Source organism: Scyliorhinus torazame, chromosome 5, assembly GCF_047496885.1.
Source record: "Scyliorhinus torazame isolate Kashiwa2021f chromosome 5, sScyTor2.1, whole genome shotgun sequence".
NCBI classification, from domain to species: domain Eukaryota; kingdom Metazoa; phylum Chordata; class Chondrichthyes; order Carcharhiniformes; family Scyliorhinidae; genus Scyliorhinus; species Scyliorhinus torazame.
The window spans coordinates 241,560,979-241,587,064 of NC_092711.1; the positions used below are offsets into that span (position 1 = coordinate 241,560,979).

A 26,086-nucleotide genomic window follows, 5' to 3' on the forward strand; every position below is an offset into this window, starting at 1 on the left:
AAACGGGAGGAGATCACCAGTGAAATGGCCCAAGCGAAGATATTCACGAAACTGGATGCTTCTAAAGGGTTTTGGCAGATCCAGCTGGACCCGTCCAGCCGAAAGCTATGCACCTTCAACACCCCTTTCGGCAGATTCTGCTACAACCGGATGCCATTTGGCATCATCTCGGCATCCAAGGTCTTCCACAGAATTATGGAGCAGATGATGGAAGGCATCGAAGGGGTGCACGTATATGTGGACGATGTCATCATCTGGTCCACCACACCGCCGGAGCACATACATCGTCTCCAACGCGTTTTTGCCCGCATACGGGAAAACGGCCTGCGCCTCAACCGAGCCAAGTGGGCCTTTGGCCAGACCGAATTGAAGTTCCTGGGGGACCATATCTCCCGGTCAGGGGTCCGTCCGGATGCAGACAAGGTGAGCGCCATCACAGCCATGCCGCGGCCGGCCGACAAGAAGGCTGTCCTATGATTACTTGGCATGGTCAACTTCCTAGGGAAATTCATTCCCAGCCTTGCCTCCCACACAACGACTCTGCGCCATCTCGTAAAAAAATCTACAGAGTTCCAGTGGCAACATACACACCAGCTGGAATGGGAGGAGCTCAAACACAAACTCACCACTGCACCAGTGTTGGCGTTCTTCGACACGTCCCGTCCCACCAAAATCTCAACTGATGCCAGCCAATCCGGCATTGGAGCAGTGCTCCTGCAGAGGGATGACACGTCGTCATGGGCCCCTGTTGCCTATGCATCACGGGCTATGACCCCCACAGAGCAGCGCTACGCGCAAATCGAAAACAAATGCCTGGGCTTGCTAACCGGTTTGGACAAGTTCCACGATTATGTCTATGGTCTTCCACGATGCACAGTCGAAACTGACCACCGCCCCCTGGTCAGCATAATAAACAAGGACCTGAACGACATGACCCCTCGCCTCCAGCGCATCCTACTTAAACTCAGGAGATATGACTTCCAACTGGTCTACACTCCAGGGAAGGACCTCATCATGGCGGATGCCCTATCCAGAGCAGTGAGCACGCCGCCAGATGCGGAGGGGTTCGTATGTCAGGTCGAGGCACAGGTGGCCTTGACAGCGGCAAATGTGCCGGCTGACGACTCCAGTCTGGCCCGCATACGCCGAGAGACAGCGGCCGACCCCCTTTTACAGCGAGTGATGCGCCACATGACGGGAGGATGGCTCAAAGGGCAGTGCCCGCAGTTCTATAATGTACGGGACGACCTAGCCATCATTGATGGGATCCTTCTGAAGCTAGACAGGATTGTCATTCCGCACAGTATGCGCCAGCTGGTTCTCGATCAAATACACGAAGGCCACTTGGGGGTCGAGAAGTGCAGACGGAGGGCCCGAGAGGCGGTATACTGGCCGGGCATCAGTGACGAAATTGCCAACGTGGTGATCAACTGTACAACCTGCCAAAGGTTTCAGTCGGCGCAACCTCCTGAGACGCTTCTGCCCCATGAGCTGGTGACGTCCCCCTGGGCGAAGGTGGGTGTCGACCTATTTCACGCGCTTGGCATGGACTATGTTATCATCATGGACTACTTCTCCAATTACCCAGAAGTCGTACAACTACACGATCTGACGTCATCTGCTGTCATCAGGGCCTGCAAAGACACCTTTGCTCGCCACGGCATTCCGATGACTGTCATGTCGGACAATGGGCCTTGTTTTACCAGCCATGAATGGTCGTCCTTTGCCGCCTCGTATGGCTTCACACACGTGACATCCAGCCCTCTGCATCCCCAGTCCAATGAAAAGGCGGAGAAGGGCGTTCACATTGCCAAGCGGCTCCTCTGCAAGGCTGCTGCTGCCGGATCGGACTTCTACCTCGCCCTGCTGGCCTATCGCTCGGCCCCGCTAGCCACGGGTCTCTCGCCAGCACAGCTGCTGATGGGTCGCACCCTCAGAACCACTGTGCCTTCCATCCTGGCACCAACAACAGACCATGCTCCGGTACTGCATAGGATGCAACTGCAGCGTGATCGCCAGAAGAGATCGTACGACACAAGGGCAACTGATATTCCTCCCCTGGCCCCTGGAGACAACGTCCGCATTCATCTACCAGACGGTGGCTGGTCAGCACCTGCCGAAGTTCTCCGACACGTGGCTCCCCGCTCGTTCCTGGTACGCATGCCGGATGGATCCGAGCGTAGGCGCAATCGGCGAGCCCTTCGCCTACTTCCACGCTCGCAACGGAACCATACACAGACGCCGTGTCCTCCATTGGTTCCTGATAGTGACTTCGTGGAGCTGCCATATACCATGCCCCTTCTGTCGCCACCCGTGGCCAGGCTCGCACCTCAGCCGGTGGTTCTCGACCCACCCTTGAGGCGGTCAACCCGAATTCGTCGCCCACCGACTAGACTGGACTTATGAGACTGTTCACACGTCAAAGTTTAGCAACTATTGTATTGTAACATGTTACTGTTTTATCGTTCTAGATCTCGTTTGACCGGACCACACTTCAAATTTTTTCTTCTTTTGTTATGGTACAACCTCGTTAGCATGCCACACCTGACATCGCCCCTTGTATATAATTACGCCACATGTACATGCTGTAAATATCACGCACACACACCTTTAGCTGCACTCAGGACACATTCATATTTATAAACACGTAGGCACATAATCTTGTAAAAAAGGGGGGGATGTCATGATATTCAAACACACACATCATGATAGATAGACCAACAGACCAATTAGCACACATAACACGACAGCCAATCACAGACAAAAGCAGACACAGTATAAGACAAGAAACACGACACCTGGTGGCCAGTCCATCTGGAGACAGGACAAGGCCAGGACCTCATTAACACTCACACAGTCACCACGTGCTGAGTACCAAGACAGATCTGTAAATAACAAGTTGGATTAAAACTGCGTTGTACCAATCGCAACCGTGTTGGCTCATTTGTACCTCAGAGCACCCAACACCACACTTCCCACACCGAGAAACGTCGAAGAAATTTTGTTGGGGGCCCTGAAAAGAGCCCAAAAGTCCGTTTTTAGCGGGAGCTGCCGAATGTGCAGCGTAGCTCCGCATAGCCGCAATCGGAAGTCCAAGGTAATATTCTTCCTGTACGGTCACACTATACCCCACAATGGTGATTGCCACCCTTGCTTGCTCCAGCACCGTCTCCGCCGCCCCCCCCCCCCCCCCCCCAACCGCCAGACTTAAGAACATAAGAACATAAGAACTAGGAACAGGAGTAGGCCATCTGGCCCCGCGAGCCTGCTCCGCCATTGAATGAGATCATGGCTGATCTTTGTGGTCTCAGCTCCACTCTCCGGCCCGTAAACCATATCCCCGAATCCCTTTATTCTTTAGAGAGGTATCTATCTTTTTCTTAAAAACGTTTAAAGAAGGAGCCTCAACTGCTTCACTGGGCAAGGAATTCCAGAGATTCACAACCCTTTGGGTGAAGAAGTTCCTCCTAAACTCGGTCTTAAATCTACTTCCCCTTATTTTGAGGCTATGCCCCCTAGTTCTGCTTTCCCCGACCAGTGGAAACAACCTGCCCGCATCTATCCTATCTATTCCCTTCATAATTTTATATGTTTCAATAAGATCCCCCCCTGCATCCTTCTAAACTCCAATGAGTACAGTCCCAGTCTACTCAACCTCTCGTCATAATCTAATCCCCTCAACTCTGGGATCAACCTAGTGAATCTCCTCTGCACTCCCTCCAGTGCCAATATGTCCTTTCTCAGGTAAGGAGACCAAAACTGAACACAATACTCCAGAAGTGGCCTCACCAACACCCTATACAATTGCAGCATAACCTCCCTAGTCTTGGACTCCATCCCTCTAGCAATGAAAGACAAAACTCGATTAGCCTTCTTAATCACCTGTTGCACCTGCACACCAACTTTTTGCGACTCGTGCACCAGCACACCCAGGTCCCTCTGCACAGCAGCATGTTTTAACATCTTACCGTTTAAATAATAATCCAGTCTGCTGTTATTCCTCCCAAAATGGATAGCCTCGCACTTGGCAACATTGAATTCCATCTGCCAGACCCTAGCCCATTCACCTAACCTATCCAAATCCTTCTGCAGACTTCCGGTGTCCTCTGCACTTTTTGCTTTACCACTCATCTGAGTGTCGTCTGCAAACTTTGACACATTGCACTTGGTCCCCAACTCCAAATCATCTATGTAAATTGTGAACAACTGCGGGCCCAACACTGATCCTTGAGGGACCCCACTAGTCACAGGTTGCTAACCAGAGAAACACCCATTTATCCCCACTGTCTGCTTTCTGTTAGTTAACCAATCCTCTACCCATGCTACCACTTTACCCTCAATGCCATGCATCTTTAGTTTATGCAGCAACCTTTTGTGTGGCACCTTGTCAAAAGCTTTCTGAAATCCAGATATACCACATCCATTGGCTCCCCGTTATCTACTGCACTGGTAACGTCCTCAAAAAATTCTACCAAATTAGTCAGACACGAACTACCCTTTGTGAACCCATGCTGCGTCAGCCCAATGGGACAATTTCCCTCCAGGTGCCCCGCTATTTCCTCCTTAATGATAGATTCCAGCATTTTGCCTACAACCGAAGTTAAGCTTACCGTCCTATAATTACCCGCTTTCTGCCGACCTCCTTTTTTAAACAGTGGTGTCACGTTTGCTACTTTCCAATCCTCTGGGACCACCCAGAGTCTAGTGAATTTTGATAAATTATCACTAGTGCGTTTACAATTTCCCTAGCCATCTCTTTTAACACTCTGGGATGCATCCCATCAGGGCCAGGAGACTTGTCTACCTTTAGCCCCATTAGCTTGCCCAATACTGCCTCCTTAGTGATTACAATCATCTCAAGGTCCTCACCTATCATATCTTTATTTCCATCAGTCACTGGCATGTTATTTGTGTCTTCCACTGTGAAGACTGACCCAAAAAACCTGTTCAGCTCCTCAGCCATTTCCGCATCTCCTATTATTAAATCTCCCTTCTCATCTTCCAAAGGACCAATATTTACCTTAGCCACTCTTTTTTGTCTTATATATTTGTAGAAGCTTTTACTATCTGCTTTTATGTTCTGAGCCAGTTTACTTTCATAGTCTACCTTACTCTTCTTTATAGCTTTTTTAGTAGCTTTCTGTTGTCCCCTAAAGACTTCCCAGTCCTCTAGTCTCCCACTAATTTTTGCCACTTTGTATGTTTTTTCCTTCAATTTGATACTCTCCCTCACCTCTTTAGATTTCCACGGTCGATTTTTCCCCTTTCTACCGTCTTTCTTTTTTTGGCAGTATGAACCTTTTCTGAACACTGTGAAAGATCGCTCAGAAGGTTCTCCACTGTTCCTCAACTGCTTCACCATGAAGTCTTTGCTCCCAATCTACCTTAGCTAGTTCTTCTCTCATCCCATTGTAATCGCCTTTGTTTAAGCACAAAACACTAGTGTTTGATTTTACCTTGTCATCCTCCAACTGTATTTTAAATTCCTCCATATTGTGGTCGCTCCTTCCAAGAGGATCCCGAGCTATGAGATCATTAATCAATCCTGCCTCATTACACAGGACCAGATCTAGGACCACTTGTTCCCTTGTAGGTTCCATTACGTACTGTTCCAGGAAATTATCCTGGACACATTCTATAAACTCCTCCTCAAGGCTGCCTTTAACCTGGTTAAACCAATCAACATGTAGATTAAAATCCCCCATGATAACCGCTGTACCATTTCTACATGCATCCGTTATTTCTTTGCTTATTGCCTGCCCTACCATCCTGTTACTATTTGGTGGCCTATAGACTACTCCTATCAGTGACCTTTTCGCCTTACTATTCCTGATTTCCACCCAAAGCGATTCAACCTTGTCCTCCATAGCACCAATATCATCCCTTACTATTGCCCGGATGCCATCCTTAAACAACAAAGCTAGACCCTCGCAATCGTGGACCCTGCACCTCCACCTCTTGCCAGAGCCTTCCTGACAGGCTCCAGCCCTATTTTCCCTGCAGTTCAGCCTCCATGCTTCACCCCATGGTAGACTTCCTGCAAACCCAATAGCAGACACCAGACAGTCTTAAATCTGGTTGTGGTTTCATGGCACTGTTGGGGCAGGCTCACTCCCTGACTTATCAACTGATGGGTGGAGCCATGCTTCCACAAAACATTCTGTTCATCGACCTGAAAAATTAATTCTGCTTGTGTTGTGTATTCATGTTTATTGTGAGTTGGAAGATTACTTTAAGAGTTTGACCACATGAAATGAAATGAAATGAAAATCGCTTATTGTCACAAGTAGGCTCCAAATGAAGTTACTGTGAAAAGCCCCCAGTCGCCACATTCCGGCGCCTGTTTGGGGAGGCTGTTACGGGAATTGAACTGTGCTGCTGGCCTGCCTTGGTCTGCTTTCAAAGCCAGCGATTTAGCCCTGTGCTAAAACAGCCCCTCATAGGTAGTTTGGTTGGGCTAAAAGTCAGTCTAGTCTAGCAGCCTGTAGAGAAGACACCTTTCCAATAAAGCTCTTGTTTGTTGCCGTCATTTATGATCAGCAACCTTTTTATTCTTGTTGATCCTTGATGCATGAAGGAAATCAGTAGCTCTTTTCCCAAACGGAATGTTCTTTTCAATGACCTTCAGTGCTTCCTTATGGTCAGGCATTTTGAGATATGCCTCAATTGCTTGTTCCTCTGTGGTTCGGAATTTACAAAGGGAGCATGCAAATGCATTCCGGTCATCCTCGTCCAATTTTTCAATGTAATTTTGACCTCAATTTTTGTCAAAACATTCATGTGCATCTTCCGTAAGCACGTCATCCTATGTTTCTTGATCCTAAACCACATTTGTTACAGTATGCTGAGCCTTTGTCATCTTAGCCAGCACTGCGAGCCTTGGCCACAGCTGCTTTTAGAGCTTTTTTCAGCAGCTGACTCTTTTTTTGTTCTTTTAGGTTTTTGGTTGGATCAGCTTCGTACTCCGACATGAGATTAACTTTGGCCCAGTTTAGCTTGATTCTCTACAGCCAGGTTCTTCCCATTGGGGTTTAATGATACGCAGCGATAAGTCTGTCCATTTAGCTGCACATTTACATCAATACGGCCCCTCAATGAAACCACTTCTTTGGTATATGTTTTGACTATTATCCTTGAGGGTTTCAAGGCGATATGTAGTTTCTCTTGGTAAACAGTTTCTGGGGCCAGTGATCAGTTGTCATATGCCTAGCTTTTGTACATCGATGGAAATTTCAAACCTGTGTCTGTGTTCGGGTCTCAATCGACATTTCATAGATTTTAGTGCTCCAGCTTAATTGCGGCACCTCCTTAACTGCTAGTTCCATAGAGATCGTGACTTCCAAAACCTCCTTTAGGTCTAGGTAGCTCTCTGTTAATAGCCTTTTCTGGGTAACTTTGCTTCTTAATCCACACACAAGTCTGACTCTAATGGTGTCGCTCAAGACATCTCCAACTTCACAGTATTCAGCTAATTTCTTCAAAGTAGCTACGAATTGTGTGATTGATTCACCTTACTGCTAGCTACATTTGTGGAACCTGAACTTCTCGGCGATGGCCAAGGGTTTAGATGAGAAATGGCCCTGCAATATCTCCACAATCTCACTATAGGTTTTTGAGCCAGGTTTTGCTGGTTGCACCAGGAGGTTGAAGGTGTCCCCCCCCATTGTGCTCAGGAAAGTCGGTAGTACTATATCTGCTGCAATTTTCTTTGCCTGAACAAAGTCTTTGAATCTTTCAGTGTATGAGTTCCAGTGCTCGGTGCATTCAACAGATTGTCCCATGGTGGCAAAATCTCCCACCATTTTACTATAGGAAGGTTGTGTGAGAACAAATGTATGACAATGGTTTTAGCACTGCCTTGTTTCTTTTTTTCTTTCAAACAAGGTAATGCTAAGCTCAGCCTGTTCCTTTCCAAGTTTTGCAAGGGACGCTGCAAAAATCCCATGGCCCTCAATTAATTGTTTCAGGGTATTTGTTACTTCACTTGCTACTCACAGTAGAAGGGGCATTGTTTCATAACTTTCCAGGCAGAGCACATGGCAAGTTTCTTTTGATGCTGTTTTCATCTTTATCTTTGTTTAAATATTGGCTCCTTCAATGCTCGCTGCCATTTTCCTTCACTCCTCCGATGCCAGCTTTGGTGTAGCATTTGTTTAATCTTTTTAATCCAGTTTTGGATGGCTGCAGCGTGGATCGATGATTTTTCGTACTCCACCAGATATCTGCAGTTCTTTTTTGGGTGTTTGCAGTGTCGCCAATTTCATTGTGGTATTTTTAAAGAATAGGCTTGCAGACCACAAAGGTACAAACAAACAAGAGCTTTATTGGAAAGGTGTTTTCTCACAGGCTGCTAGACTAGACTGGCTGTCAGCCCACCCAAACTGCTGTTGATGTCATCAATATGTCACGTGACCAAGCTCTTAAAGTGACCTTGTCCAATGAATACACAACTTTTTCCTTTCCCTTTACATCAGAGGTCCATAAATGTTGCCTGACCCACTGAATATTTCCAGCATTTTCTGTTTTTATTTCAGATTTCTAGCATCCGCAGTATTTTGCTGTTGATCAAGCGTGTGGTGTTCAGAAGAGAATTGTCCATGGCACTGTAAGTAAAAATAAAGACAAGAGCCATTGAATAAATGTGATAGGTGTGGAGAGAGAGCATCCATTATAATTTTATTTATTTTATTCTGTGTCAGTGTGAAAAAAGAATCAAAAGAGCATTTGGTAACATTAAAGTCTCGGTAAAGTTGAGCTTTCTAAAATTAAGAATTGATGAGAGGAAAGCGTTATTCTGGACACAAAGGGATCCAAGATTCTTGGGGCAGCATTACCAGTTGAGGTGTGGAAGCTTCATTTGGGCTGAGGGATGTTAAGGAACCCAAAAATGTCAATAAATGAAGAATTAGTACAGATGGAGTCACCAAAGTTGAGATGCACTAGGTGCTTTCTAGTGACTTGTAATAGACCTAAAGAAACTTTGAGCTGGATTCATCACTTCCCAGTGGGATTGGGTTGTAGGGTGTGACTTCAGCCACTTTGGTGAATTAACCATACCTACTAGCCCCTCTCCCTCCATCAATTGACATAGTGGACTTAACTCTGCTGTCAGAGTTACCCCACCCCATTCCACTTGGTAGTCCTGGTTTGAGAGGAGACTGAAGCCGTGAGATGCAAAATCATTTAGCGGCCCAATCCCACTGGCATTTACCTGTGATGGGAAAGGAAGAGGCAGTCAGCATCTGTTCTGATAAAGTAGAGGGAGGAAATCTGGGATTTCACCGAGTGCAGTGCAATAGATCTTACGATTCAATTTGTTCCATTTTGTGCTGGATAGGAGAATAAATCCAGCTCTTTTGGGAACTGAAAGAAAAAAAACTTTGGAAGATGTATGAGCAGTGATTCAGACACTGCAGTGTAAGAAAAACGCATACACCTTGCAATCAGAGGAAAGTTTACAGCTGTAGAATGGGGTCTGCAGCAAAAGTTAATGAGTACATGACATCATTAATTTAAAGAAGGACTAGAATGCAGGAGAGAATAGAGCTCTGAGAAACCTCTAAATTATTATTTTTTTAATTTACAGGATGAGGCATAAGCTATGGCAGCCACTAATATAGATTGGTATGCAAAAACAGAATTGTTCGACCTGGTGCCAATGGAGTGGGCAGGTCTTTAAAATAGTAAAGTCGCCCCTACTGTAAGCAGCCCTAGATCTAGAAGGCCTGGCTTCAAACTGCACCATCAGGGCCTGGCTGGCTGGCAGGGCACAGCAAAAGCAATGAAGAAGTGGTGGAGGGACAATGAGAGGGGACAGCATGTCCGTACTCCGCTGATAGTTATTCTCCAGGAAAGTATTCAGGAAACACCAAGAGCTGTGTCCAGGTAATGCCAGGCGGTGTACCAAGCGGAGTGCCTGAATAATGCCATGGGGCATTGCCAGTGGGTGCCCGAGTAGTGCTCTGGTGCTGGGGTGTTCCAGGGTTAACTAGTTGGTTCACTCTATGCCAGGGTGACCTTTAATAATTGTGCCTTGATCCTCTGCTTCTAGGTTGCTGGCCGCAGAGGAGGTCCTGCCAGCGATATGTAGTGGAACCCGTGACTTCAAGCTTTTTCTAAGTGCTGCTCAATATGGTGACGAAAGCCGCCATTGCCGTTGGGGGTTTCAATGCTGCTTTTCCTGCCTGACATCGGCCTTTGCAGATATCAGAGAAACAATCGGCTACCATTTCATTGCGAGCGTTTGGCTCACTGTGTGACAAGCAGCTTAGTACGTTGTTGAAAAAACCATAGTATCTGCTTTGGTGGTATCTGTTATGATCCCAGCTGGTGTTACTAATGGATGGGAAGGTCCCAGTTTGGAACCCTGGCACAAAAGACCGTAACATATACATTTTATTTTAGAAAACATAAATGAAAAATGTCACAGGACTGCCAGTTAAATTTTAACAACCAACAAAACATTTATTAAGCATGAAAAGTTTGACTGTAATAAGATACTCCTTTATTCCTACTTATCTTCATAAATATACACAGATTTTAAGGATAACACTGGTTACAAAATATATCTCACGCTAAAAGGTTTTCAGTCCATTTAACCCAACAGGCTAACTGTGGTCAGACAGCACCCCACTCTGAAACCAAGTGGCAGATGCCACTCAATCAATCTTCTGTTGATTTCTCCTCAAATCTCCGACCTGCCCCACGTGCTGTTAGGTAATTTGGACATTCTGAATCCTCCCTCCGTGTACCCGAACAGGCGCCGGAATGTGGCGATTCGGGGCTTTTCACAGTAACTTCATTGCAGTGAGACTATTTGTGACAATAAAGATTATTATTAGAATTATTATTATTATTACACTTTTGCTTAACACAAATATAACTAGAGTTTTATCCTTTTTTACACAAAAGTACTAAATTAAACTCACTTAAATCTATACTTGATTTCTAATGTCCAACAATACAATAGATGACTTAAAACTACTGCTGCTTCCCGAAACCTGCCCCTTTGAAAGAAAGACATCTTCATAATCATGAAGATTTCTTTACACTGGTGTTACATACACTCCACACAAACTTAACACCATAACCTATTACATCATACTCATAAACTTATCTTATTTCACAAGTGCACATGTCATATTGTTCAATTACAATAGTTTAACCAAAACAAAGGCAATAAATTTAACAGCACTATCAGAATCTGTACACAATAACATTATCCTAAATCAAGCCTTGGGTTTCTTTTGCTTCTGGTTTCCAGTTTTTAACTCAGAAATGCATGCTACATTTAAGTCAACAGTGCACTTGTCCTTTTCATTATTTGCAGGCAGAGTTCCACTCGCAAGCCCATTTTCCAAATTCATGAGAGTAAGTTTTCATTGTACACTGTTATCCCAGTGCAGGGTTTCAGGTCATGTCTAACTTCTCCTCTATTGGCTTTGCAGTGATTATATTTCCAATCAACCTGTGTGTGCAATCCAGAACAGGGCATATGAATAGTCTGAACTCTCAAATACATGCAGACTCTGTCTCTCTGCTGCCCCAGAGGGTCAGATGTTGAGAATTACTGTTTAACCTTAAGGCTACCAGGCATCATTGAACTTACACATGCACAGTGATAGCAATGGTGAAATGTGACCTGAAACCTGATTATTCCTCCTTGCAGGCATGTTGCACTGCTACTCTCGAGACAAGTGCTGTGGGATGGTATAGAGGGCAGCCTTCCTCATAAGCATCCAATGTAACACCAATTCATCATTAGAAACCATCAAAGAAAACAACAGATGTTCTGAAGCTCCATCATTTGTTTACAGGCACATATTTCAAGAATCACTTGTGTCTGCAGCTTTCGGAAAGGTTAGTAATTTGTGGAATGCTTTTTTAATGTTCTTTAGAAACTTTCTGGATTTTGGCTCTCTTCCTCGTGACACTTCTTTTATTGTCCCTACTCCTTTAAATTTGCCATACAAGGGGTTCTTTTATCGCCTGCCATTGGTGTCATCCCTAAATCCACACGGGTTGGAGCGTAGAATTGTGAATAATTACACAAATGCTCTTCAACCACAAAATGAAACGTTCTTCGCATTTGAAATTAAGAACATAGGAACATAAGATCTAGGAGCAGGAGTAGGTAATTCAGCCCCTCGAACCTGCTCCGTCATTCAATAATATCATGGCTGAGCTTATCTCAGCCTCAGCTCCACCTTCCTGCCCACTCTCCATAACCCTTCATCAACTACTAATTAAAAACCTATCTGCTGTGTATTGTACTTGCAGGATAAAAGAAAGGAAATGCTGAAGCACGTAGGTTGAACACGATAATCAACAAAGGTTTATTAGATGATTGTTAACTCTACAAAGGCTTCGTCTGGACTGACTCTAAGCCCGCAAAGTAGCTAATGGCATCATAGATTATCATTTGACTCAACTCTTAAAGGTACCATGCAACAGCACAACAATATCTTTTTTAAAATATATATTTTATTACAAACATGTATCAAAACAGGTTACAGCAAATAAACACCCCGGGTAGCACAACAATATCAACCCTCCAAACAACACTCCCCTTTACTTCTAAGGTCCAACACAATAAATAACTATGGTATTTTTACAGTCATTTACACATATATGTGGGCAGGCATTCCATTATTCCAATGGTAATACAGTCAATAGGAAAAATATCCTGGTGGGCGTCTAATCCGCACTGGTTGCCTGCTTACTTCAAGGATTTGATTGTTCTTGACCTTAGATGTATTCTTAAGTTCGTCTGTGAATGACTACCTTGGAAGGCGATACAGTCTCTTTTGCAGAAGGAAGACTAGTAGCAGCAGGGGATTCTTCGGCAATCGCTTTTTTAATGGATGGACCAGAAGTTACAGTCACTGGCTGTGTGGATGGTGTTTCCAATTGAGCTGGTTATATCGTACATGGTACTGGCACATCGATAGGTATAGATAGCAGCTGATTTGCGTGTTGCCTCCACATGAACTCATTGTTCCTAGGTGGGGGGCCTGGTTGTTGGTGTTGGTGCTGGTTCGGGGGGTTTTGTCGGCATTCGCGGGCGTAATGTCCCATGTGTCCACAATTATATCAAACTCGTGGTGCCTGTGCTCTGGGGTGCTGTCCTTCATGTCTACCCTCGTTTATCCACGTTGGGTCCTGGTTAGTCCTGACCGGGTGCATATTTGCTTCTATCTGTTCCTGATCTGCCTTCCTGTGTAGGGATTGTTCCCAAGCTCTGGAGAGTCTCTTTAAAACCCAAACTTCATTATGTGTGTGGTCTGTGGGGTCATAATTCACACAAGCCTTTTGACCTGCTTCTGTGGCGTGGGAGACTAAAGTGCGGGACCATTTAGTGGTGTTGTCCTCATTTAAGTGTGCGTGGTTCAAATCCCCAAATACTGTCTTAAAATGGATCCAAAGGCGACCTGCAAATGCGGTCTGATGCTCTCCCTTCTTTTGCCTACAGCGGTTTAAACCTTCTACTGGGTCTCCCTTGCTGTACCCGATCGCATCTAAAATGGCCATTTTCATTTCCTGCAGGATTCCTCGTCCTACATTCTGGGGTTCTGGAAAAGCTGGGCTGACGGACTGGTCAAGGCTCATTACTATAAGTTTAACTTCCTCCCTTTCGTCTAGACCGTACACAACCTTTTGCTGGCGTACTATCTCAAAGAAATAATGCATGTCTGCGGTGGGTTCGAATGGATCAATTTTAGCGCAGGCATCTCTCAATTGGGTGATGGATAATGGGGTGGTGTAAATGCAATCAGGCTCCTCCCGATCCGATGACTTGCGCTGTGTGGTGACCGGATTCATGGGGGGGGGGGGGTGCTGCCTGTGCAGTCGGTGGTCTGGATGCTTTCCTTTTCGGGGCATGGGAGGCTCTATTGTGATTTTCTGTGTCCTCCACATATCTCTGGGCGGTTTAATTTAGTTCTTGCCAATTGGGGACACCTTCCTAATCTAAATTTGTCCAAAAGTATACCTAAATCCATTTTGCACTGAAAGCAGTGACTGCAACTTCTCTCTTTGTTGTCTACATTTCGCGTGGTCTACTGTGCTCTTGTTGATTCCCAAATTTCTTTCTCCGTCAGTCTGGCCTCAATAAAAGTCGAGATGGATTCGCACGTAAAAAGAAGTTATTTTATTTAGCTTGCAAGCTTGATTCATTTCATAGAAACATAAGAGACATCCAGTCTCCTACATCCCAGAAAGCGAATGAACAGAGACAAAGGGATCTCTGCAAATCAATTCAAATGGTATCAAGTTTCACATACTCGACGCCCATAGGTCAGCCTATATCCCTCCTGACCTGTTTGATCTATTTTGATTGGCTCACTTCCAATACCTTTCTCTGGCCCCTATCAATGCAGCATCACTCTCGTAGACACACCTCTTCCTGCTTTTTCCATGCGGTCTCAAATCCCTTTGTCTCTATCTGCCAGAATCAAAGTGGCTTATTTCTACATTACATTAACTAATATCCCTAAAGTAACTATTTTATATCACATTCGTCATTCCCTCCTTTTATCATTCCATGATAACCGAACTATCCAATCCATAGCTACGGTTCCTCATCTAAAAAGATCCGTCGCTGCATTTCCAATTCCTGTCTTAGCCCCCCTTCATCTGCCTCACCCTCATGGATTTTAACAGTTAAATTTTTTTTGTCGGTGATTGGGGCGGTGATCTGATCCAGTGCACCCCGCATTCTACCCATCACACATTTAAGGATGGCCAGGCCCACAAAGACCATTAAATAAAAAGTAGTATCCTTGTTCCGTGTGCAGGCTAGCATCACAATCAGCATATCGGTTGCGTAAGGACCTCCCAGTCGCCCAGTTTATCCAACTTTGAAATGCCCATTCGGGCCGCCCAGCAATGCGGAAAGCCCTAGTCCCAACAGTGATATGAGAGACATTCGCCCAGCCACAGAGGAGCTGGAGGCCGGCGTTCAATGGAACGCAAGTAGTGTTGTAACAAACGCATTGGCCAGACGCCTGGGTGATATGGCACCTCCTGTCCGTACAGGTGGGAAACAGACATGTTATATTTGTGTCCACCTCTACCAGCAAACAGCCATATCCTTCACTGCTGAAGCAATTCTCGTACGACCGGGAATCCCTATTGGGAGTGAAGTGGCTAGGTATGTACGCCCTCCACCGTCGCAGCCTATCGTACTGTGAATGGGAATTATCCCGAGGAAGGGGAAGGCAAATAGCCGGTGGTGCTGAACCCGGATGGTAAGGAAGAGTGACCTGATCGGGCAGTGGTTCGGAATGCTGACAATGAACCACCGTTTGGGGAGTGCCCCAAAGCGGTGAAACAGAAAATAACCTAGACACCGCTGCGGGGTTTGGGTAGCAGACAACCCGTCCCTGGCCATACAAGCGGTGGTAAATCTGGTAGAAGAGATTCATACTACCCGGGTTTTCCTCAGTTTGGCCCTTAATTAACTTAAGTGTATCTCCCGGTAACCTACGTTCTAGCTGTACTTCCCTTCTCATACGCCCCGTCCTCTCTCTAGTCCCTTTCTCTTTCTCATAGCCTCTTCCTACACTCTTCTGACAGCCTGATTTTACCTTTATTGTACCACTCTTAACACATCCAAAATCGAATTTACATGTATTCCGAAAACAAGGCAATGTCCATATAATGTTCCCTTCCCATCGCCGGGACCGGTGCAACTGCTTCATGACTCCTGCATTCTCCTTAACTTTGATGACCTTCCATGAGTCAATACCATGTCCTCGTATATGGGGGCAGCGAAGAACATCACCTTTGCATAGGTGATGTATCCTTGTAGATTGGTTGGGGCTACACAGATTTTCCATGCCCTTTTCCATGTCCATCGCCAATAACACGCCAAGCGAAGTGAGGCCAAATATCAGACAGACGATGCGTAGCCACTCCATCGTGCTCCACACCTGTAAAATAGCACTGGAGAAGGGAGGCAGGTTAGTATCCGACCTTTTACAGTAGTGGAGATGGACTCAATTTACAGTGATGTAGGTGGACCCAAGCACTTCGCCCCTCCACTTTAACTGCTGTGGGGGTGGTAAGGAGAACTTTGAAGGGCCCGTCCCATCGCGGCTCCGACTCCTTCCTAGTCCAATTTTTGACCATGACATAACTACCGGGCTGGACTGAAAGTGAGCTAGGTACTGGGGGCAATGGATGGTGAGCCGCGTGGACCTGGCCATGGAGTTCCTTGAGCACTTGCGTGAGGGCTAGAACATGGGTGGTCATTTCTTCAGTCATCTGATGAAACTGAACCAGTCTGGGAACCTGCAGGCTCCAGGGAGTTCTAAGAGGCCTGCCATAAAGAATCTCGGCGGGATTCTCGACCGAGCAACTTAAGCCATGTCAGTCCCGTGTCTGCTCTTAATTTAGCCAATTTAGTTTTGAGGGTCTGATTGTGTCTCTCAACCAACCCGGCCGCCTGCGGTCTGTAAGCACAGTGTAACTGCTGGCGTCTGCCCAACTGGGAGCAAAACTCCTTGTTAATTTGTCCAATAAAATGAGGCCCATTATCAGAACTTAACTGAGCTGGTATACCGTACCGGGGAATGATTTCCCTCATCAAGACTTTAACCACAGTAGCAGCTTTATTATCGATAGTCGGATACGCCTCGACCCATCTGCTGAACACATCCACAATGACCAAAACATATTTGTAACATTGACACCTTTCCAACTCAATGTAATCCATTTGGAGCGTCTCAAAGGGACCACTGGGCAACGGGGTTTGCCCCTTCCCACAAGGGATACCTTTTCCGGTGTTATATTGCTGACAAATCAAACACCGATTACTGATACTTTGGGCCAACCCCTGCATTTTAGGGTGCCACCAAGTGTCCAGCAACAAATCACTAGTCCCTCGAGCCCCACAATGAGTTGCAAAGTGTACACATTCAATGACCCATAAAGCCAGCACATCAGACATACAAGTCTGATGTGCAGGCGTGGTCCATAAAGAGGAAACAGAATCATATGTACAACCTAACCGTTTCCACATTTGTTTATCACTCTCAGGAGCGTCCTCCTGTAACCTTATGACGTCTTGGATGGTTGGCATTGACTTGTCAGAAGCAGACATATTTATAGTAGATCGTTTAGCCTGACTTAACATCTTAGGCACCATCACTTGCTGAATTTGCGCGGCTGTTCGCGCTGCACGATCTGCTCGTTCATTACCAACGTCAACTGGGGTTGTACCATTCGTGTGGGCAGCGCATTTAATAACGGAAATCTGCGCTGGCATAAGGAGGGCCTGCAGTAGGTCATTAACTAAACCCTGGTGGGATATTTGACCACACATAATCATGTCAGGTTGTTCTGACGAAATGTCACTCAAATCGCCCCTTATTGTGGTAGTTTCCTGAATCAAGGCTAAACAGTCGTGACCAGGCGCGTCCTCATGGACAGGGGGACCGCTAAGAAAACAGGCTGGATTGATAGTGGTACAGTATTTAAATGTCAGACGTGGATTGTTCAAAAGGTATATCTCATACCTATTCTGACGAGCTGCGGTAAGATGCTGAGTCTGCAGTTGCTTCAGTAGTGCGATGACCGAGTGGGAGCTATATACCGTAATATCCTGTTGGAGGGTGAGAGCATGTAATGGCTATGCGATGGCATTGATTGAACGTAAATCCTGTACTAATCGGTACTGGTCTGGTTTGGCTGGTTTAGGAACAGCAAGTATGGGGGTGTTACATTCTGATTGGCAAGGGACCAAAATACCCTGTTTCAACAGTTCGTGAATTAATTTATCTATTGATGGAGCAGCTTGAGATTTCAGGGGGTATTGCCGAATGGAAGGTAGCTTTACATGATCCTTAGTCATCACCTTAATAGGTGTAACATTTGTCTTTCCCACTTGTGATGGGTATTCCGCCCAGACCTGTGGATTGACATATTCCAACACATCATGTCCCCTGTGATGCTGCAGTCGAGTGTTAATCGTTTCAGGGACCTCAAAATATTTTATGGTAGTGCCGTCCGGCATGACTTGAAGTGCGTAGTCTGTTGGATCTGAATGATCCACTGCCCTCCTGACCATTCGCCCCATATCCCTGGCATGGTACTGGTCATGGACCTGACGTGTAATATGAGGGCTTACCGAAGCTGACTGTGGCCATAAATGTGGTGATATTGTAACAAAATTGGCTGTACCTTCTTTTCCCGTGACTGTGGCTGTACCCTTGACTGGCCATTCGGTCTCAAGTAATGGCCGGTATTTGTCCTCCAACTCCCTGTTTCGTCCAGTTCTGTCATAGGCCAGGGTAACGTGATGCAGTGACTGTTCAACGTCTAATGTCCACCACTGGGGGGTGATAGAAATATAGCACTGTTGTCTCATCCTCCTCTTCGCTGATCCACGCACCCAAAGTCACTATATTGGGGCTCCTGCTGGTAAACTACCATTTCTGCCGCTTGTTGGGGTCGCAGATCATCCTTTTTCATTACATACTCAGTCTTAACCTTTGTAACTGAGCCTCCTTCTTGGCCTACACCCTCCTTCCAGTAAAATCTGACTGCCCTTGCCATCTGGGAAGGGTCGTTCTCTGTCCAATTCATGTTATTACATTTCACAGCAGTAACCACAGAAGGTGGTAGGCAATGCATTAACATAGCACAGTATTGAGGGGAATTCTGACCATTTTGATACAGCAAATCGCCTGACTGCCCCCGGTAGATTTCATTAAAACGCTCCAGAAATTCCTCTGGCTCTTCAGTCTTCCTAGGTTTTAGGTCTAAGATAACAGAAAGATTTATGGGCCTTTGAAATGTGCTATTCAACGCATTCAAGATCTGTGTCCTTCTTTTCTCTATTTGCTCTTTTTTTAAAAAAACTTAAAAATGTTTGAAAATTCAAATTGAATTACTGCAACTTGCAAGCTTAGCTCTGATCTCAACTCAGAACTAAATTTACAATTTGCTTAACACAAACTTGTATAACATTTACAACTTAATTATTTCTTTATCTTAACAATTTTTCTTTCAACAAGTTTTTTTTCTTTTACATACACATAAATATTAGCAAAATCAACTATCTTCTCCAGATTGACACTTTTTAAAATGGTGTCCATGATCTTCTTTAAGTTTCTATTAATCTCCAGATAAAATGAGATAAACCTTATTTCAAGTAAGTAAAACTTAAGATTCTGGCAATTTCAATCAATTGCTTTCGAAAATAATAACTTTTATCAAAGAGGTGGAGAAACCCACTGGTTTCCTTGAATTAATTCAAAACGTAACTTTGCTGGTGTTCACTGACTCAAAGGAAAGGTATCCGATTACACTACAGGCTGCTGCTGTTATCTCAAGGCCTGAGTGAGAAGCACTGTCTGTTTTCAACTTTGCCTGCTGCTGTTAACCCTTTGAGAGACTTCTGCTTCAACCAATATGCAGCATTCCCCACAATCTCAACTAGACCTCGGAACTGCGTTTTTCGCCAATACAGTCCAAGGAGACAATTTTAGCTTAATCAACTATATATTTAAAACACTCACACATAGAGTTGAACCATCTTCAGATTTAAAAACAGTTATACTGGACTGAACCTTCATCTACTGAAGTCACATCAGCCATAAAAACACTTATACTTGACTGAACCTCCATCTACTGAAGTCACATCAGCCTCTGAACTCTTATACTTGGAACTGAATAATCATTTGAGATGTCCCATCAACCCAAAACCCTAACCCAAGCCGAAACAACAATATGAAATCCCATCAATTAAATTGCTAATCCCCAGACTGACCTGTGATTTCGTCGAGGCGGTCTTTCTGTGCCAACCGCGAGTGACCAGACTAATCAGACGATAAGAAGAGGGGAACAATCAATGCGCGGTCGTTTTCCAGTTCTACATTGAGGGCCCTTTGTTCCCCATTCTCCTGTTCATAATCAGTCTAATTCTGATTTCGCAGTTGGATCAGGATCGCCCTGAGAAATCCCGGTTTTCGGCACCAAATGTTGATTCCCAAATTTCTTTCTCCGTCAGTCTGGCCTCAATAAAAGTCGAGATGGATTCGCACGTAAAAAGAAGTTATTTTATTTAGCTTGCAAGCTTGATTCATTTCATAGAAACATAAGAGACATCCAGTCTCCTACATCCCAGAAAGCGAATGAACAAAGAGACAAAGGGATCTCTGCAAATCAATTCAAATGGTATCAAGTTTCACATACTCGACGCCCATAGGTCAGCCTATATCCCTCCTGACCTGTTTGATCTATTCTGATTGGCTCACTTCCAATCCCTTTCTCTGGCCCCTATCAATGCAGCATCACTCTCGTAGACACACCTCTTCCTGCTTTTTCCATGCGGTCTCAAATCCCTTTGTCTCTATCTGCCAGAATCAAAGTGGCTTATTTCTACATTACATTAACTAATATCCCTAAAGTAACTATTTTATATCACATTCGTCACTCTGTATTTGTTCTGTAGTGGAGCTGTGGAGCGCTCGCAAAACTGCTTTTAAATCCGCGCATTGACTCATTAACTGTGCTACCTGTTTTTCTGTCTCTTCTCATACCAAGACTGCGTGCTTTGTATCTTGATAGGCTTTATCGTAATGGATCTGAAAGCTGCTAAGGTGAACTAAACAAGATTGGTGTGCACGTTTCACATCAGCCATCTCCTTATCTTTAGCTGCCAACTTATCCCGGAGTTGCTCAATAATCTTTTTGCTTTCACTATTAGGCCATAAGACCATAAGACATAAGAGCGGAAGTAAGGCCTTTCGGCCCATCGAGTCCACTCCACCATTCAATCATGGCTGATTTCAACTCCATTTACCCGCTCTCTCTCCATAGCCCTTAATTCCTCGAGAAATCAAGAATTTATCAACTTCTGTCTTAAAGACACTCAACGTCCCGGCCTCCACCGCCCTCTGTGGCAATGAATTCCACAGACCCACCACTCTCTGGCTGAAGAAATTTCTCCTCATCTCTGTTCTAAAGTGACTCCCTATTATTCTAAGGCTGTGCCCCCGGGTCCTTGTCTCCCCTGCTAATGGAAACAACTTCCCTATGTCCACCCTATCTAAGCCATTCATTATCTTGTAAGTTTCTATTAGATCTCCCCTCAACCTCCTAAACTCCAATGAATATAATCCCAGAATCCTCAGATGTTCATCGTATGTTAGGCGTACCATTCCTGGGATCATCCGTGTGAATCTCCACTGGACCCGCTCCAGTGCCAGTATGTCCTTCCTGAGGTGTGGGGCCCAAGATTGCTCACAGTATTCTAAATGGGGCCTAACTAATGCTTTATAAAGCTTCAGAAGTACATCCCTGCTTTTATATTCCAAGCCTCTTGAGATAAATGACAACATTACATTTGCTTTCTTAATTACGGACTCAACCTGCAAGTTTACCTTTAGAGAAGCCTGGACTAGGACTCACAAGTCCTTTTGCACTTCAGCATTATGAATTTTGTCACCGTTTAGAAAATAGTCCATGCCTCTATTCTTTTTTCCAAAGTGCAAGACCTCGCACTTGCCCACGTTGAATTTCATCAGCCATTTCTTGGACCACTCTCCTAAACTGTCTAAATCTTTCTGCAGCCTCCCCACCTCCTCAATACTACCTGCCCCTCCACCTATCTTTGTATCATCGGCAAACTTAGCCAGAATGCCCCCAGTCCCGTCATCGAGATCGTTAATATATAAAGAGAACAGCTGTGGCCCCAACACTGAACCCTGCGGGACACCACTCATCACCGGTTGCCATTCCGAAAAAGAACCTTTTATCCCAACTCTCTGCCTTCTGTCTGACAGCCAATCGTCAATCCATGTTAGTACCTTGCCTCGAATACCATGGGCCCTTATTTTACTCAGCAGTCTCCCGTGGAGCACCTTATAGAACATAGAACATTACAGCGCAGTACAGGCCCTTCGGCCCTCGATGTTGCGCCGACCTGTGAAACCACTCCAAAGCCCATCTACACTATTCCCTTATTGTCCATATGTCTATCCAATGACCATTTGAATGTCCTTAGTGTTGGCGAGTCCACTACTGTTGCAGGCAGGGCATTCCACGCCCTTACTACTCTCTGAGTAAAGACATCTGTCTTATATCTATCTCCCCTCCATTTAAAGGTATGTCCCCTCGTGCTTATCAAAGGCCTTTTGGAAGTCAAGATAGATAACATCCATTGGCTCTCCTTGGTCTAACCTATTTGTTATCTCTTCAAAGAACTCTAACAGGTTTGCCAGGCACGACCTCCCCTTACTAAATCCATGCTGACTTGTCCTAATCCGACCCTGCACTTTCAAGAATTTAGAAATCTCATCCTTAACAATGGATTCTAGAATCTTGCCAACAACCGAGGTTAGGCTAATTGGCCTATAATTTTCCATCTTTTTCCTTGTTCCCTTCTTGAACAGAGGGGTTTACAACAGCGATTTTCCAATCCTCTGGGACTTTCCCTGACTCCAGTGACTTTTGAAAGATCATAACTAACGCCTCCACTATTTCTTCAGCTATCTCCTTTAGAACTCTAGGATGTAGCCCATCTGGGCCCAGAGATTTATCAATTTTTAGACCTCTTAGTTTCTCTAGCACTTTCTCCTTTGTGATGGCTACCATATTCAACACTGGCCCCTGACTCTCCGGAATTGTTGTGATATTACTCATGTCTTCTACTGTGAAGACTGACGCAAAGTACTTATTTAGTTCCTCAGCGATTTCCTTGTCTCCCATCACTAGATTACCAGCGTCATTTTGGAGCGGCCCAATGTCTACTTTTGCCTCCCGTTTGTTTTTAATGTATTTAAAGAAACTTTTACTATCATTCCTAATGTTACTGGCTAGCCTACCTTCATATTTGATCCTCTCTTTCCTTAGTTCTCTCTTTGTTATCCTCTGTTTGTTTTTGTAGCCTTCCCAATCTTCTGACTTCCCACGACTCTTTGCCACATTAGAGACTTTCTCTTTTGCTTTGATGCATTCCCTAACTTCCTTTGTCAGCCATGGCTGCCTAATCCCCCCTCTGAAAACCTTTCTTTTCTTTGGGATGAACCTCTGTACTGTGTCCTCAATTACTCCCAGAAACTCCTGCCATTGCTGTGCTACTGTCTTTCCCACTAGGCTCTGCTCCCAGTCGATTTTCGTCAGTTCCTCCCTAATGCCCCTATAGTTACCTTTATTTAACTGATTCTACCTTCTTTCTTTCAAATTGCAGGTTGAATTCTACCATATTATGATCACTGCCTCCTAAGTGTTCCCTTACTTTAAGATCTTTAATCAAGTCTGGCTCATTACATATGACTAGGTCCAGAATGGCCTGTTCCCTCGTGGGCTCCATCACAAGCTGTTCCAAAAAGCCCTCCTGTAAACATTCAATGAATTCCATTTCCTTGGGTCCACTGGCAGCATTATTTACCCAGTCCACCTGCATATTGAAGTCCCCCATGATCACTGTGACCTTGCCTTTCTGACATGCACTTTCTATTTTGTGGTGCATTTTGTGCCCCTGGTCCTGACCACTGTTCGGAGGCCTGTACGTAACTCCCATTATGGTTTTTTTGCCTTTGTGGTTCCTCAACTCTACCCACACAGACTCCACATCATCTGACCCTATGTTGTTTTGTGCTATTGATTTAATTTCATTCCTAATTAACAAGGCAACCCCGCCCCCTCTGCCCACCTCTCTGTCTTTTCGATAGGTTGTGAATCCCTGGATGTTTAAATGCCAGTCCTGAACCCCCTGCCACCACGTCTCTGTGATGCCTACCACATCATACCTGCCAGTCACAATCTGGGCCACAAGCTCATCTACCTTGTTCCGTACACTGCGCGCATTTAAATATAGCACCATTAATTCTCTATTGACCGTCCCTTTTTGTTTTCTTAGTGTGGTGGACCTTGGTTTACTGAGCCTTTCCATACACTGTGTCATATTTTGTGGGATGGGGACTATCGTAACCTCTCCTGAGTTCTGTCTTTTCGTGCTTTTTTGTATTCCTAAGCAGCTACGCTTCCCACTGATTACTTCACCTCTTGGTTCCCTGACTTTCCCTTCCCCCCCAATCTCTAGTTTAAAGTCCTATTGACCACCCTATTTACTCTTTTCGCCAGAACACTGGTCCCAGCTCGGTTCAGGTGGAGACCATCCCAACGGTATAGGTCCCCCCTGTCCCAAAACTGATGCCAGTGTCCCATGAAAAGGAACCCCTCTTTCCCACACCACTCTTTCAGCCACGTGTTAACTTCCCTTATTCTTGCCTCCCTATGCCAATTTGCACGTGGCTCGGGCAGTAATCCGGAGATTATGACCCTTGAGGACCTGTTTTTTAATTTGAATCCTAGCTCTTTATAATCTCTAAACAGGTCCTCTTTCCTCGACTTGCCTATGTTGTTGGTAACCGACATGGACCACAACAACTGGATCCTCCCCCTCCGTCTCCAGTATCCTTTCAAGCCGGTCAGAGATGTCCCGCACCCTAGCACTGGGCAGGCAACATACCATGCGGGACTCTTTATCCTGCTCACAAAGGATCCTTTCTATCCCCCTGATAACAAAATCCCCTACAACTACAACTTGTCTATTTACTCCCTCCCCTTGAATGGCCTGCTGAACCATGGTGTCTTGGTCAGCTGACTCATCCTTCCTGCAGCCCTGTTCGCCATCCATACAGGGAGCAAGTGCCTCATACCTGTTGTACAGGGTCAAGGGCTGAGGCTCCTGAGTTCCTGACTGCTGGTTCCCTTTACCTGCCTGACTTGCAGTCACACCCTGCTGTCCCTGGCCACTGGCAGGATTTAAACTACTTACTCTGACAGGTGTGACTGCCTCCTGAAACACAGTGTCCAGGTAAGTCTCCCCCTCCCGGATGTGCCTCAGTTTTTGAAGATCAGACTCCAGCTCATCAACTCTGAGCCGGAGCTCTTCGAGCAGCCAACACTTACTGCCGATGTGGTCGCTGCAGCTCACAATGGGATCTGCCAGCTCCCACATCAAGCAGCTCAAGCACATCACCTGACCAGCCATCTCTAATTAATTAATTAGTTTAATTTAAGTTTACGAGTTTAGCTGTGTTTTTTTTTTAAATTTGGGGCAGATTTGCTATCAACCAATCAGATCACAGCTTCCCTCTGATGTCACTTTTGGGGGAAAAAAACTGGAAAACAGGAAGTTACCGTTAGGTTTTTATACTCAGAGACTGCTCCTCCTCCTCCGTACGGCTCACGAAATTAGGCCCGAAGAAAGAGAGAGAACAAAACAGTAGGGAAAAAGCACCTTCTCCCACTCTGCACCGAATTACCTCACTGCATCAAATTACCAAGTTTCAAATTCTCACTCTGTCTGTGTCTCACTCACTCAGGCTGTGTCTCCTTGACCAGCGCAACGCTTCCCCTATTGTTTCCCTCATTCTTCTCTTCTTTCTCAACTAGCTGCCTGCGGAGCATCCTCACGACCTCCTCTGTGCCTTGCAACTGTGCCAAACAGGACACTATTGCCATCGGCTTTCGCACTTTCGCTGCATTTTTCTTATGCACCTCGGTTAGGTTGTCCCACCAAGTTTGTCCTATGCTTCCTGGACCTGACTCTTCATTTGAACAAAAATCAGACCAAAGGGGCCATCCTTTTCCCTTTAAATACTTCCTCAACTCTTCTTCCCATATGGGGCACTGCTCTGTTGGGAGCTGCGATCTCGCGTTCCTGTGGGTTCATTAAACGTTCCATCGCTTTTGTGGCCATTGCTTCTAATCCCTCTTGCTCTACTTTTAATCTCTTGTTTCCTATCGTTAATTTGGGACAGAGGGATAAGGCGGCGATTTGAACTGCGGGTATGGCCTAAACTATTTCCCGGTTCACAATTCCCTCGATAGTTTTGACACAATCTAACGAGTTTACCTTATATCCCTGTTAGTATGCATGCAGGTTAGTACACACTTCCGAAATTCGGTGATTTGGTCGATATGGGGCTTGCACTTGTGGTTCTTTCTTTCTCACGCAATTGGATTTCAAAGTTTGTGGGTTCTCTCAGACTGACAAAATCACTTCTCATTCGAGTCCCGTCAGATGTCGCCAATAATGCTGCCAATTGCCACCAGAGTCACCAATAAT

The 26,086-nt window shown here is 45.4% G+C and overlaps 1 protein-coding gene and 1 pseudogene across 1 annotated transcript; one reads left to right on the forward strand and one right to left on the reverse strand.

The window, feature by feature from the left end:
- Positions 1 to 6,995, forward strand: part of LOC140418111 (small glutamine-rich tetratricopeptide repeat-containing protein beta-like) — a 198,205-nt pseudogene extending 191,210 nt beyond the window's left edge.
- Positions 6,996 to 14,134: 7,139 nt separating this feature from the next.
- On the reverse strand, positions 14,135 to 19,815 carry LOC140422758 (uncharacterized). Its single transcript, XM_072507693.1, has 2 exons — positions 19,775 to 19,815; positions 14,135 to 15,945 (listed from the first exon to the last, which is right to left on the reverse strand). The coding sequence occupies exon 2, from the start codon at positions 15,918 to 15,920 to the stop codon at positions 14,733 to 14,735; it is 1,188 nt and encodes a 395-aa protein (XP_072363794.1). The 5' UTR covers positions 15,921 to 15,945; positions 19,775 to 19,815; the 3' UTR covers positions 14,135 to 14,732.
- Positions 19,816 to 26,086: the final 6,271 nt, after the last annotated feature.